Source organism: Saccopteryx leptura, chromosome X (genome assembly GCF_036850995.1).
Source record: "Saccopteryx leptura isolate mSacLep1 chromosome X, mSacLep1_pri_phased_curated, whole genome shotgun sequence".
Classification (NCBI taxonomy): Eukaryota; Metazoa; Chordata; class Mammalia; order Chiroptera; family Emballonuridae; genus Saccopteryx; species Saccopteryx leptura.
This window is the reverse complement of record NC_089516.1, coordinates 44,379,978-44,394,410: the sequence shown is the minus strand read 5'-3', so window position 1 is coordinate 44,394,410 and position 14,433 is coordinate 44,379,978. Positions and strand designations below refer to the sequence as shown.

The 14,433-nt window shown below is 39.8% G+C and overlaps 1 protein-coding gene across 1 annotated transcript in view; it reads left to right on the top strand.

Moving 5' to 3' along the window:
• The window catches only part of ZNF81 (zinc finger protein 81), a 119,109-nt gene extending 105,006 nt beyond the window's left edge, over positions 1-14,103 (top strand). Inside the window, exons 4-6 of the mRNA XM_066356913.1 lie at positions 1,781-1,876; positions 8,921-11,746; positions 12,148-14,103. Of these exons, the coding sequence (XP_066213010.1) occupies positions 1,781-1,876; positions 8,921-10,629 (1,805 nt within the window). The 3' untranslated portion in view covers positions 10,630-11,746; positions 12,148-14,103. The remainder of the gene's footprint in view (positions 1-1,780; positions 1,877-8,920; positions 11,747-12,147) is intronic.
• The last annotated feature ends 330 nt before the right edge of the window (positions 14,104-14,433 follow it).

The following is a 14,433-nucleotide window of genomic DNA, read 5'->3' as shown; positions in this document are numbered from 1 at the left end:
ATAGACACACACACACATACACACATGTATATATATTAGATACTTTCATATACATAGGGTGGAAGAGATTTATTTTAAGGAATTGGCTCAGTTGATTGTGGAGACTGTAAGTCTGAAATTTATACTGTAGACCAGCAGACTTGAAATTTAGATAAGAGCTGATTGCATTGTTGAGTTGGGAATCTGGAGGGCAGACCAACAGACTGTAAACTGAGGCAAGGTTTCTGTGTGTGGCCTTGAGGCAGAATTCCTTATTCCCTTTGCCCTCAGCAAGCACCCCAGCTAGTTGTGGACTTGACCTGTTAGAGTGACCCAAACCTTCATTCCTGAAGGGTCTGGGGCCATTTAATAGACCTGCCTGAATTGGATTGTTGTAATTTTCCATTGACTTTACTTACAGGGCATGGTAGTATGCTTTAAGGGATTACCTGTACTGTATTTCTTACCTCCATTGTGCAGTAGCAGTCTAATTTCTCCTTTGTAGACAGATTCAATCATACCTGCCAGCACAAGAACTCCCTTCTTTGCCTGTTGATTCCAAGGTATCAGCAGCCCACAGTACCCTTAACTTCCAGTTCAGTGGAATCATTGTTCTATCTCCTGGTGAAAGCATTCCTCCTTTTGGCATGAAGACCTCTAGACCAGCAGAGCATAAGGTCGTGGGAACAAGAAGCAATCATTTTGCTAGTGAACCACTAGAGGTAATAGTGAGTGCTGCCATTCCTGGCCCAGGGCCAAGGGGGTAATAGCACAACACCAGTGGACTTGATGGACAGATCATTTATTTAATGAGGATTATTCTCAAACCTTTAAAATTGAATGGAATTTGCCCTGCTAGCTTTCAAACTTGCTTTCAATCCCTTTTTTTATTTCAAAAGGTAATAGTTATCCTATGTCTGTCCCACCATTGTGTTCTAGAAGCAGGTAACTTGTCAGCTTTTATAGGCTATCAGGGAGTGTAATTTAGTCCCAAGATGACTCATATTCAAGTCTGACCCATAACTGATTTGGCTGATTTAGATGATATTTGACACTTTGAGTTGGTGATTTTTGACTTAAGAGTCGATGCTGGAATGATTAAGACTTAGAGGGCAAGCTCTAATGGGTTGAATTATGCCCTTCCCAAAGGATATGTGGAAGTATTAACCCCCAGTACCTCAGAATGTGACCTTATTTGAAAATAGGGTCTTGACAGAGGTAATTGGGTTAAAATGAAGTCATGGGATTTTGCCCTAATCTAACTATTGTCCTTATAATAAAGGGAAATTTGGGCACAGAAATAAACAAGCATAAAGGGAAGATGATGAGAAAACACACAAGGAGAAGACAGCCATGTAATGACTAGAGTGATGCATTGACAACCCAAAGAATGCCAAATATTGCCAACAGCAGAAACGAGAAGATGCAAGAAAGGATTCTCCCTTTGTAGCCTCCAGACAGAACATAACCCTACTAATACTTTGATTTCAGAATTCTAGCTTCCAGAAATATGAGACAGTATATTTCTGTGGTTTTGAGTCAACCAGTTATTGGTAGTTTGATATAGCAGATCTAGGAAGCTAAGAGAGAATCTTAGTAAGGGTATTTCCATTCTCAACTGCTGAGTGTTCTGGGACATTGTAAGTGTGTGATGATGTCATCCTTGACTGGTTTGACATTCTTTGGTCCCTTTCAACCTCTGTGATTATTAGTGTTTTCCCGATGAAATGTAGGTACTTTTCTAAAGAACAAATGGAAAGCAATTGGCTGGACCCAGTTCTCTATTATGTCTTATTAACAGGATATGAAGTTCCCAAACCAGAGGTCATCTTCAAATTGGAACAAGGAGAGGAGCCATGGATGTTGGAGGAAGAAACCCCACATCAAAGCTGTTCAGGTGAGTGAGTATGACCCAGGCAAAAGGGGGACATAGAAATAATTTTTCCTAAAAGAGGCTGTTGCCTTTAAAATGCTATTGTTGCTGCTTGTCTCAAAGGTTTAAACTTTAGAAACTGCTTAAGAATAAATAACATTGGCCTCTCAGGTACCAAATTGCTCTCTCCCTTTATTTTCTCTACTGTTATCAACTGTCTTTGTTTGGGTTCCCTCCAGGAGAATTCCCGCAATTCCTGTACTCTGGATCATATGCCAGCCTTCTTCACTATGAATGATGATTTCTTGGTATTCTTTTCTTTCATTACATTTTTGTGCTTCATTACTTAACCCCAACCCCAGGGTCTTAGAGTCTTATCATATATACTCAGGGTTTTTTTGTTTTGTTTTGTTTGGTTTTTGTATTTTTCTGAAGCTGGAAACGGGGAGAGACGGTCAGACTCTCACATGCGCCCGACCGGGATCCACCCGCCACGCCCACCAGGGGCAACGCTCTGCCCACCAGGGGGCGATGCTCTGCCCCTCTGGGGCGTCGCTCTGCTGCGACCAGAGCCACTCTAGCGCCTGGGGCAGAAGCCAAGGAGCCATTCCCAGCGCCCGGGCCATCTTTGCTCCAATGGAGCCTTGGCTGCGGGAGGGGAAGAGAGAGACAGAGAGGAAGGGGGGGTGGAGAAGCAAATGGGCGCTTCTCCTATGTGCCCTGGCCGGGAATCGAACCCGGGTCCCCCACACGCCAGGACGACGCTCTACCGCTGAGCCAACCAGCCAGGGCCTATACTCAGGTTTTAATGAATTTTTCTTCTTTGCCTCACTCCTGTTTTTCCTAGTATGCTTTCAATTTCTTCTTCCTTTCACTTTAAGATACCAGGATTCTCACTTTAAGATACCAATAAACTGTCACCTGCAACCAGCCTCACCTCTTCTCTTTGTACATGTCACCTTCAGATTCTTTACTCCTCTCCACACACACCCCCATGTCCATGCCTCTCTCCCATCTTCTGACTTTGTGATACCTGTCATGTATTATTTTTTTCTTTTAAAAATAAACTATTTTTGGACCCTAGCTGGTTGGCTTAGTGTTGGAGCATCAGCCCGATGTGTGGATGTCTCAGGTTCAGTTCCTGGTCAGGGCACAGAGGAGAAGCAACCATTTGCTTCTCCACCCCTCCCGCTCCCCTCTTTCTCTCTTTCTCCCCCCATACTCCCTGTAGCTATGGCTTGATTGGCTCGAGAGAGTTGGCCCCAGTGCTGAGGATATCTCTGTGGCCTTGCCTCAGGCACTAAGAATAGCTCAGTTGCCGGGCAACAAAGCAACACCCTAGATGGGTAAAGCACTGTCCCATAGGGGGCTTGCCAGGTGGATCCCAGTCAGGGTACATGTGAGAGTCTTATCTGTCTGCCTCCCCTGCTCTCAATTAAAAAGAAATAATTTTTTTTTCCTTTTTACTGAATTTATTGGGAGTGACACTGTTGAACAAAATTATACAGGTTTCAGGTGCACAATTCTGTAACACATCATCTGTACACTGTATTGTGTGTTCACCCTTCCCATGTCAAGTCTTTGTCCATACCATTTATCTACCCCTACCCTTTTCTACCTCCCGTCCCTCCTTCCGCCAGCACTCACCACACTGTTGTCCCTGTCCATGAGTTTTTTCTCTTTTTTGCTCAATCCCTCCACCCCCCCACACACAGTCCCCCTAAACCCCTCAACAGCTGTCAGCCTGCTCTCTATTTATGAGTCTGTCTTTATTTTGCTTGTTAGTTCATTTTGTTCATTAGATTCTATTTATTAAGATATAATTTGCTTACAAAAAACTATACATTTCAGGTGTACAGTTTACTGAGTTTTAACAAAGTACACACTAGTATGACCACCACCCAGTCATGATATATAACATTCCATCACACAGAAATTCTTTCTCATGCCCTTTGTAGTCAATGTTTACCACCACTTCAGCTCCAGGCAACTATTGACATGCTTCTTGTCACTATAGATTATATTTCTGTCTATTAATGTTGTATATGAATGGAATCATACTGCGTTAATCTTTTCATTCGGCATAATGATTTTGTGATTTATCCATGTTATTGAGTATATCACTAGTTTGTTCCTTTTAGATCATGGTTCGGGAACCTATGACTCGTGAGCCAGATATGGCTCTTTTGATGGCTGCATCTGGCTCACAGACAAATCTTTAAAAATAATAATAATAACATTGCCTGACCAGGTGGTGGCACAGTGGATAGAGCGTCGGATTGGGATGCAGAGGACCCAGGTTCGAGACCCCCAGGTCGCCAGCTTGAGCGCGGGCTTATCTGGCTTGAGCAAAGCTCACCAGCTTGGACCCAAGGTCACTGGCTTAAGCAAGGGGTTACTCAGTCTGCTGAAGGCCCACGGTCAAGGCACATATGAGAAAGCAATCAATGAACAACTAAGGTGCCGCAACAAAAAACTGATGATTGATGCTTCTCATCTTTCTCCATTCCTGTCTGTCTGTCCCCATCTATCCCTCTCTCTGACTCTCTCTCTGTCTCTGTAAAAAAATAATAATAATAACATTAAAAATATAAAACATTCTCATGTATTACAATCCATTCATTTCCTACTGCTCATGTTCATGGTTGCGAATGGCTGGAGCCAATCACAGCTGTCCTCTGGAACAACACCAAATTTTTATTGGATAATGTGTAATGTACACGGGTTGTTGTATGGCTCTCACAGAATTACATTTTAAAATATGTGGCGTCCATGGCTCTCTCAGCCAAAAAGTTTCCCGAACCCTGTTTTAGATGCTGAATACTATTCCATGGTATGAATACATGGTAATTTGTCTATATGCCCATTGATGACAGGTGGTTATTATTTGGTTATTATGAGCTGCAATAAACATTTTAATATGTCTTTGTGTAAACATATGTTTATATTTCTTTTGGATAAATACCTAGGAATGGAGTTGCTCAGTCATATAGTAACTGTATGATTACCTTTATAAGAAAAGGCCAAACTGTCTTCCAAAGTGGTTGTGCCATTTTATTCCCAATAGCAGTACACGAGGATGCATGTTGCTCCACATCTTTGCCAACACTTGCTATCATCAGTCTCTTTAACTTTTATATTATAGAGATATGTAATGGTATCTCCTTATGATTTTAAGTTGCATTCTTCTAGTGGTAATGATGTTAAGTATCTCCATGTGCTTATTGACCGTTCATACATTTTTTTGTGAGGTGTCTAGTCAAGTATTTTTCTCATTTTTGTTGAGTTGTTTGTCTTCTTATTGAGTTTGTAAGAGTTGTATATATTTGCTGGAACCAGTTCCTTTGCCAAATCTATGTATTGCCAATATTTTGTTTCAATCTGTGGCTTGCAATTTTATTTTCTTATATGGTGTCTGTCAAAGACAAAATATTTTAATTTTGATGGAGTTTAATTTATCATCTTTTAAAAACTTGTCAGTATTTTTTGTGAACTGTTTAACAAAACAAACCTTTGCCTACCATAGGTCACAAAGGTTTTCTCACATCTTCTCCTATAAGTTTAATTGTTTTAGCTTTTTCAGTTTAGGTCTATCGTCCATTTTGTGTGTTTGATGTAAGGACAGATGTTCATTTTTTCAATATGAAATCCAGTTGTTCCAGAACCATTTGCTGAAGAGACTTCCTTTTCCCCATTGAATTTCCTAAAATGTTAATCAAAATCAATTAACTTTACATATATGAACCTATTTCTGGACTCTTTATTCTGCTCATTTGATCAATATGTCTTTCTGTTTTAAAATATTGGTGTTGTTATTATTTAGATATGGTGAGGCCACCATATGAGATCCAGAGATGACTGCCATTGAAAAAATAGTTTGTAATTCACAGCTCCCAGCAGGAGGGATCATGCCACACCATGCAAGACCCCAAAGGAAATCACCAGGTTCAGTCAGGAGGCAGAAGTTATGAGGGGAGAACATAGGCAAGATCCTTTATTGTGATTTTCATGGGAAAGAATGAGTGAGGCAGAGTAAGCAGGCTGGACAGGTTATTGGCTAGTTTGAGTACTTCCTTGAAGGCTCTGGAATGTAAAGACTGTCCCTAGTTGCCTAGTAACTGGCCCTGAGGTGATTAGACCACAGAGTGGCTCAACTTGTGAAAATTGATACAGGAGATAGTTGGTGGATATAGGTTCTGGATTGGTTGGTTTGCATGTGAAAGGTATGCTCACAGGGAAGTCATTTGCTATCTCTAGAAATTAACTAGCCCTGAAAGGGACAGTCTCTCCGGGATCAGCAAGGCAGCAGGTAGCAGAGTATGAAGAATACAGACTATAAGAAAATATAGTTAATACACAGTCCTTTTGGCAAACCCATACTTGCTTTTATAGTGAGTCTTGAAATCAGATAGGATAAGTTCTCCAGCTTTGCTTGTTTTCATTACTTTGTCTCTTTTAGGTACTTGCATTTCCATGTAATTTTAGAATTAGTTTGTATTTTATTTTTAAAAAGCCTGCTGAGATTTTATTTGGAGTCAAGTTGACTCTGTAAATCAATTTTAGGAGAATTGGTATCTTAATGTTGAGCCTTCTAATCCACCAACACAGATATTTTTATATTTATTTATTAGATCTTTGATTTAGTTCAGCTAGATTTTATAGTTTTCAGTGTAGAAGTCTTATGCATTCTTCATTAAGTATTTAATGTTTTTGACACTGTTGTAAATGGCATTGCTTTTTAAAGTTTTATTTTCAGATTGCTCATTGCTAGCATAGATTACTAATGATTGATATTTGCACATTGACTTTGTATCCTGAGGCATAACTAAATCCACCTATTAGTTCTTTCCTTGAGATTTTTTATGTAAGTATCATTATCACTTTAGGGATACTTTTTCTTCTTCCTGTCCAAACTCATGTTTTTTATTTCTTTTCTTTTCCTTATTTCACTGTCTAAGACCTTCAGTTTGATTTTGAATAGAAGTGTGAGTGTGGGCATGCTTGCCTTGTTTTCAATAGCAGGGACAAAATATCATATCATTAGGTACAATGTTAGCTGCAGGTTTTTTGAATCTGCCTTTTATCAGGTTATATAATAAGTTCCTTTCTAATCCTAGCTTATTAAAGAGGTTGTTGTTCTTTTTAAATCATGTAATAGTTAAGTGTTGAATTTTGTCAAATGCTTTTTCTTCATCTTACTAGAGTGATAAGAGTTAATGCTTTTATTTTGTGAATATGTAAATTTATTCATTTTCTTTTTTGTGTGAGAGAGACAGAGAGACAGAGAAAGGGACAGACAGGGACAGACAAACAGGAAGGGAGAGATGAGAAGCATCAATTCTTTGTTGCGGCACCTTAGTTGTTCATTGATTGCTTTCTCATATGTGCCTTGAATGGGGGGCTACAGCAGAGTGAATGACCCCTTGCTCAAGCCAGTGACCTTGGACTTCAAGCCAGCAACCTCTGGGCTCAACCCAGCAAACATAGGGTCATGTCTATAATCCCACACTCAAGCCAGTGACCCCGTGCTCATACTGGTGAGCCCACGCTCAAGCCAGTGATCTCAGGGTTTCGAACCTGGGTCTTCTGCATCCCAGTCATATGCCTATCTACTGTGCCACCTCCTCATCAGGTTATTAATTTTCAAACATTAAATTAACCTTGTATTTCTGAGATAAATACTAGTGATTATGATATATTACCTTAATTATATATTGTTAGATTCTCTTTTTATGTTTTATTTTTAAATATTTTCATGAGTGAAATTGGTTTGTAGTTTTCTTATTTTTAAATGCCTTTGTCAGGTTTTGGTATTGAGGTTATGCTTGGCCACATAATATGAGTTGTGAATGAGTTCCTTTCTCTCTTTTCTAAAATAGTTTGTGTATACGTTATTTCTTCTTATGCTGTTTCACAGAACTCACCAGTGAAACTGTCTAGCCCTGGAGTTTTCTTGATGGGAAACTTTTAATAACAAACTTCTTTATATACATAGATAGGGCTCTTTAGATTTCCTGTTTCATCTTTTGTCATACATAGGTTGTATTTTTTCAAGGAATTGGTCTGTTTCCTTTATGTTGTCTAATTTAATTTTGTTGTAGTCTGAGAATACACTCTGCACAATTTTAGCAAATGTTCTATGTGTGTATTCAGCTCTTGAGGGTGTTACATTTAATAGTGAACAATTACATGTGATAGAGAATTATACTACAGACATCCATTTATTGTTTATATTGGTCAAGATGGCTGTTACCACAATATCTTTCCTCGAGGCATGAATAATTTTTTCAGGTTTTTTAAAAAGATATAATTGACACACAGCACTGTATAAGTTTAAGGTATACAGCCTAATGACTTGACTTACATACATTGTGAAATGATTACCACAATAAGTTTAATTAACACTCACCTCATATAGATATAAAAGTGTTATTTTCCTTGTGATGAGAACTTTTAGGATATACTCTTAGCAAATTTGGATTTTGATCACATGAATTTGATATTGTTGCTAATGAGCAAGAAGCAACAAGATTAGTGAGGATTTAGAATCTCAAGCTAATTAGGACTTAAGCTCTGGGTCACCCCCTCCAAGCCTCGGCTCTCCATCAACATTTTCCCTGAAAAACCTAGTCCTTTAAATCTTCGGTCCCTCGACTTAATATGCAAGCCCCCTACCAAAATTGAGCTAAACTGAGCTTATGTTGAACTTTAATCTCCAATACTTAATAAACATGTTTTAAGACAAATTATACATATAACCATTCTGAGCTTTATTTTTCTGATCTATAGTAGGTGAATAATAGAAAAAATACGTCATAGGACTTTGGAAAGGATTAAATGAGTTCACATGTATGTATTTATTAGAACAATGCCTGAAACATCTTAAGTGTCTTGTAAGAGTTTGGCACATAATAAGTGCTATAGATGTATTTCCTGTCATCGTTGTCATCATTGTCATCATCATGGGATTTGCTGGTTTTCTTGTGTTCTATGTGGATTATTTTATATGTACCTTTTAATCTTCTGTTATCTACTCTGTGTCAATTTTACTTTTTTCTCTCTTTTTAGATGGGAAGTTTGGTATCAAGACCTCGCAAAAAAGAATCTCTGGGAAAGCTTCATTTTCTAGTGAAATGGAGGGTGAAGATATAAGAGATAATTCTTTGTATTCCATTTTGAAACTGTGGCACAATGCTGAACAGATGAAAAGATATCAAGAAAAACAGAACAAACCTGTGAGTCATGCTACATTCACCAATAAGGAAATACTGAATACAGAGTGGTATTATGAATATAAAGACAGTGGAATATGTGTTCATCCAAGCCCAGATCATATTATTGCTTCACAAAAAAGACTCCATAAGTGTGACTCAGTTGAAAAGCATTTTAAGCATAATTTAGACTTACATATTCATACTAAAAACAAAGCAACAAAAAACTTTGATAAAATTGCTGGACACAGTCAGATTTCCACTCAGAGTTCTTCTTATACTAACCATAAAAACAGGCATACAGGAATGAAATTTTCTGAGAGTAATCAGTGTGGAAAAGCCCTTAACCTCAAACAAGCACTCAGTCACAATCTGAAATTTCCTATTGGGGAAAAAGCAAATATGTGTACTGAGTTTGGGAAGATATTTACCCAGAAGTCACACCTCTTTGCATCTCAGAGAATGCATACTATGGAAAAACCTCATGAAATTAAGAAATGTGTAAATGTTTTTACACAGAAGCCACTACTCAGTATATACCTGAGAGTTCATAGGGATGAAAAACTATATATATGCACTGAATGTGGGAAGGCATTCATCCAGAATTCAGAATTAATTATGCATGAGAAAACTCATACTAGAGAAAAGCCCTATAAATGCAGTGAATGTGGAAAATCATTTTTCCAGGTGTCATCTCTACTTAGGCATCAGACAACTCATACCAGAGAAAAACTCTATGAATGCAGTGAATGTGGAAAAGGCTTCTCCCTGAACTCGGCCCTCAATGTACATCAGAAAATTCATACTGGAGAGAGACACCACAAATGCAGTGAGTGTGGGAAAGCCTTCACCCAAAAATCAACACTCAGGATGCATCAGAGAATCCATACAGGAGAGAGATCCTACATATGTGCCGAATGCGGGCAGGCCTTCATCCAGAAGGCTCACTTGGTAGCACATCAAAGAATCCATACTGGAGAGAAACCTTATGAATGCAATGACTGTGAGAAATCTTTCCCTTCTAAATCACAGCTCCAGATGCACAAGAGAATTCACACAGGTGAGAAACCCTATGTCTGCACTGAATGTGGGAAAGCCTTCACCAACAGGTCAAATCTCAATACTCATCAGAAATCTCATACTGGGGAGAAGTCTTATATATGTGCTGAATGTGGGAAAGCCTTCACTGACAGATCAAATTTCAATAAGCACCAGACAATTCACACTGGAGAGAAACCCTATGTTTGCGCTAATTGTGGAAGGGCCTTTATCCAGAAGTCAGAGTTAATTACACATCAGAGAATTCATACTACAGAGAAGCCTTATAAATGTCCTGACTGTGAGAAATCCTTCTCCAAAAAACCACATCTCAAAGTGCATCAACGAATTCACACAGGAGAGAAACCATATATATGTGCAGAATGTGGGAAAGCCTTCACTGACAGGTCAAATTTCAATAAACACCAGACCATTCACACTGGAGAGAAACCCTATAAATGCAGTGACTGTGGAAAGGGCTTTACCCAGAAATCAGTTCTTAGTATGCATCGCAATAATCATACGTGAAAGTAACCGTTTCTTGAAAATGAGAAAGCCTTATCACAGAAGTCAGGTCTAAGTATATATCATAAAATTCATCCAAGAAAGATTTTATGACTATACTGCATAATAAAAAGTATTCATCAGACTCTCTTGCCTGAGATGAAAAGAATTATTTAGAAGAGATCCTCTAAGAATGCATTGAATGAAGAGGAATTTTCTTATTTGTACAACCTCACAAAATATAATAGAACTCACATAGGAAAAATGCTGTCAGTTTGATACATTAAGGAAAAGACTTTCTATTGTAAAGAAAGCATTATAAGATAAATTGTTACCAATTCTTTATAAGGGAGTGTGTAAACTTACGTAAATGTCAGTCGTGTTTACTATGTTATATTAAGCAATTTAAAGTGACAACAAATGAAAGGTAGGACAACAAAATAATATATTTGATGTGTAGACCTACTAGTGCTGTAGGTCAGCTGTGGCAGAACAAACACATTGCACAAGAGGAATAATTGAAGTTCATTTTTTTAATTGAATATAATATGTCTATCAAATATGTTTTCTATTGAATTTTCTCTCACATGAATTCAGTTTTAGTCATGATGGTTTTATATATACACATATCTGCAGATATAATTTTACATGAACACATAAATGTAATCCTATCATTCATACTGGTTCCCATGACATCGTATTTTTATCCTCTTTCATTGTGGTACAGTGCAAAATAGCCACAGATCTCTCCCGTCCTTTTATGCATGCTCCTTTGCAATGTTACTCTGTTGTTCCCCTTACTGAGAGGTAGAGCTTTCTCTCTACTCTGTGACTCTGAGCTTGGCTATGTGACTTGCTTTGGCCACTGTACATTAGTACAGAGATTCAAGAAGTGTGAAAAATCTTACTTTGAGGCTTACTCTCTTGCTACTCTTTGGAATTCTAAGACCTTTATATGAAGAAGCTCAGATTATTCTACTTAGGGATGAGTAAGAAGATGGAGTAAAGATGAGCCTGCCCAGCCAAGCCCCTTAGGCCAACTGGCAGACATGGGAGCATGGCTTTCCTTGACCTCCAGCCCTAGCCATGCCAGTGCATACCAGAAGAGCTGTCCCAGTTACCCCAGCCAACCTGGAGAATTGTGAGATAAATAAAATCATGGGTTTTTTTTGTATTTTTCTGAAGCTGGAAACGGGGAGAGACAGTCAGACAGACTCCCGCATGCGCCCGACCGGGATCCACCCGGCTCGCCCACCAGGGGCGACGCTCTGCCCACCAGGGGGCGATGCTCTGCCCCTCCGGGGCATCGCTCTGCCGCAACCAGAGCCACTCTAGCGCCTGGGGCAGAGGCCAAGGAGCCATCCCCAGCGCCCGGGCCATCTTTGCTCCAATGGAGCCTTGGCTGCGGGAGGGGAAGAGAGAGACAGAGAGGAAGGAGGGGGGGTGGAGAAGCAAATGGGCGCTTCTCCTATGTGCCCTGGCCAGGAATCGAACCCGGGTCCCCCGCACGCCAGGCCGACACTCTACCACTGAGCCAACCAGCCAGGGCCAATAAAATCATGTTTTAAACTGCTAAGTTTGGGGGTACTTTGTTGAACAGCAAATGCTAATAATACTTAAAAGTGTATGCATGGGGGGGGGCATTGTATTAAAACATTAGTTTTGTACATTGGCTTTGGGCCTGGGCAGCAGGTAGAGACTGGAAAAACAAGGAGAAAAAGTGTTAAGAAAGGCAGAAAGAGATGGCATCCCATGTTATTTAGTAAGGGAAAAAATAGCAAAACAGTCCCCATACTCTGTGGGAAGATACAGAATGTACAAAAGGAACTTGTGGATCTGGCTAAGGAGATTTCGAACCGAACCTTGGATTAGTTTGCTTCCATTAGCTGCATATAAGGCACAGAAAGAGAGGCATGAATTAAGAGAATGACTGTTCCATTTACAAGCAGAATTCAGAAGAATTATTTTTAAAAATCCAGGACTTGCTGGGTTAGAAAATAACTGTTTTACATCTCTGGTCTCTCCAGCCATCAAAATATTTTCAAGGTGAAAAATGGGCTCAGGATATAGATCAAGTCATGAGTGGCTGTAATACCCTCTTAAAATGTATGAAATTTTAAAGTTGGCATTTAGGAGACTGTCTCAGCTAGCTAACTGGCTTCTGTAAGCTTCATGGCATTGTCCCCAGTAGTCTGACACACTGCTCAAAGTAGGGAGGAGCCTGTCTTAAAAAGAATTGTCAATGTGGTATTTGAGGCATAGAGTAAATATAGCACATACCAGATTCATACAAAACCTCTAAAGTTTCTAATTATGTTTTACTAATGAAACTACCTCCTCCAAGTTGGACTTAAAGAGACAGAAACAGTCCAGAATGAAAAGTGACCTCTGGACTTCCCTCTCTGACTTCTATGAATAGGAGTAAAGCTGAGAAAGTTACTCAGTGGCAAACATGGGCCATTTCTTATGGGAAAAGAAGGAAGTCTCAGAGAGAAGACCCAAGAACAATATATTAAAATGGACGGGGCAGCCATTCCCAGGCAGAACTGTGACCTAATCAAGAAACGTCTGCCCCTGGAGCAGGGAGACCTGACAACATTTGTTCTGTGGGATTTCAGAATTCTTATGGAACAGTGATGGATATGTGACTTTTTGTTCTTCCCCTTTTTTTGAATTGGAGTATGGCAGCTAATTCTGTCCCTATGTCGTGTGTGTGTGTGTGTGTGTGTGTGTGTGTGTGTGTGTGTGTGTGTGTCGGGAGGGGGTGGTGTTTATATAACTTGTCATTCAAGTCACAGGTCTCTGGATCAAGAAACTGAGAAACTGCACCCAAAGAGCCTCAGCCACATCTGAACATGCTACAGAAAGAAGACTTGAGGTCCTGGATTTAAACACGGTGCCAGAATTTGGGATGAGACATTTGGAGATCTTGGAATGGGGTGAACATATTGTTGGATGGTATGGTATTGTACATAACTTCTGATCAGAAGATAGACAGTGTTAGCTAGAAAAATGCTACAAGTTTCTCCTATCCCTACATGTATGCTCTTTTTAAACCTTTATTTCTCTTTGTGTTTCAGTTAGGATCATTTCTATTAACTTGTTTTCAAGTTCACTGATTTTAACCCCTACTCTGGCTTTGTCAGGTCTACTGATGAACTCATTGAAGCCATTCCTCATCTCAGTTATGTTATTTTTTTTTATTTCTGCTATTTCCATTCGACTCAAGAGTTTTCACCTTCCTGCTGAAATTCCTTATCTGTTCATGTCTATTGTTCACATTTTCTACTATTCTCTTTAACATATTAAATCACTGTTATTGTAACTTTCCTTTTTGATAGTTCCAACAACCAGGTCACCTGAGTCTGTATCTGTTGATTGCTTTTGTCTCTTGACAGTGGATTGTTTTCTCTTGCTATTTTTGCATCTAACAATAGTAATATTTGGCTGAATGTCGGATGTTGTATGTAGGAGAGTAGAAACTGAGGTAAATATTACTTTTTCCTGGAAATAGACATGGTTACTTTTTTTTTTTTCTCTGAAGCTGGAAACAGGGAGAGACAGACAGACTCCCGCATGCGCCCGACCGGGATCCACCCGGCACGCCCACCAGGGGCGATGCTCTGCCCACCAGGGGGCGATGCTCTGCCCATCCTGGGCGTCGCCATGTTGAGACCAGAGCCACTCTAGCGCCTGAGGCGGAGGCCACAGAGCCATCCTCAGCGCCCGAGCCATCTTTGCTCCAATGGAGCCTTGGCTGCGGGAGGGGAAGAGGGGAAGAGAGAGACAGAAGGGAAAGGAGGGGTGGAGAAGCAAATGGGCGCTTCT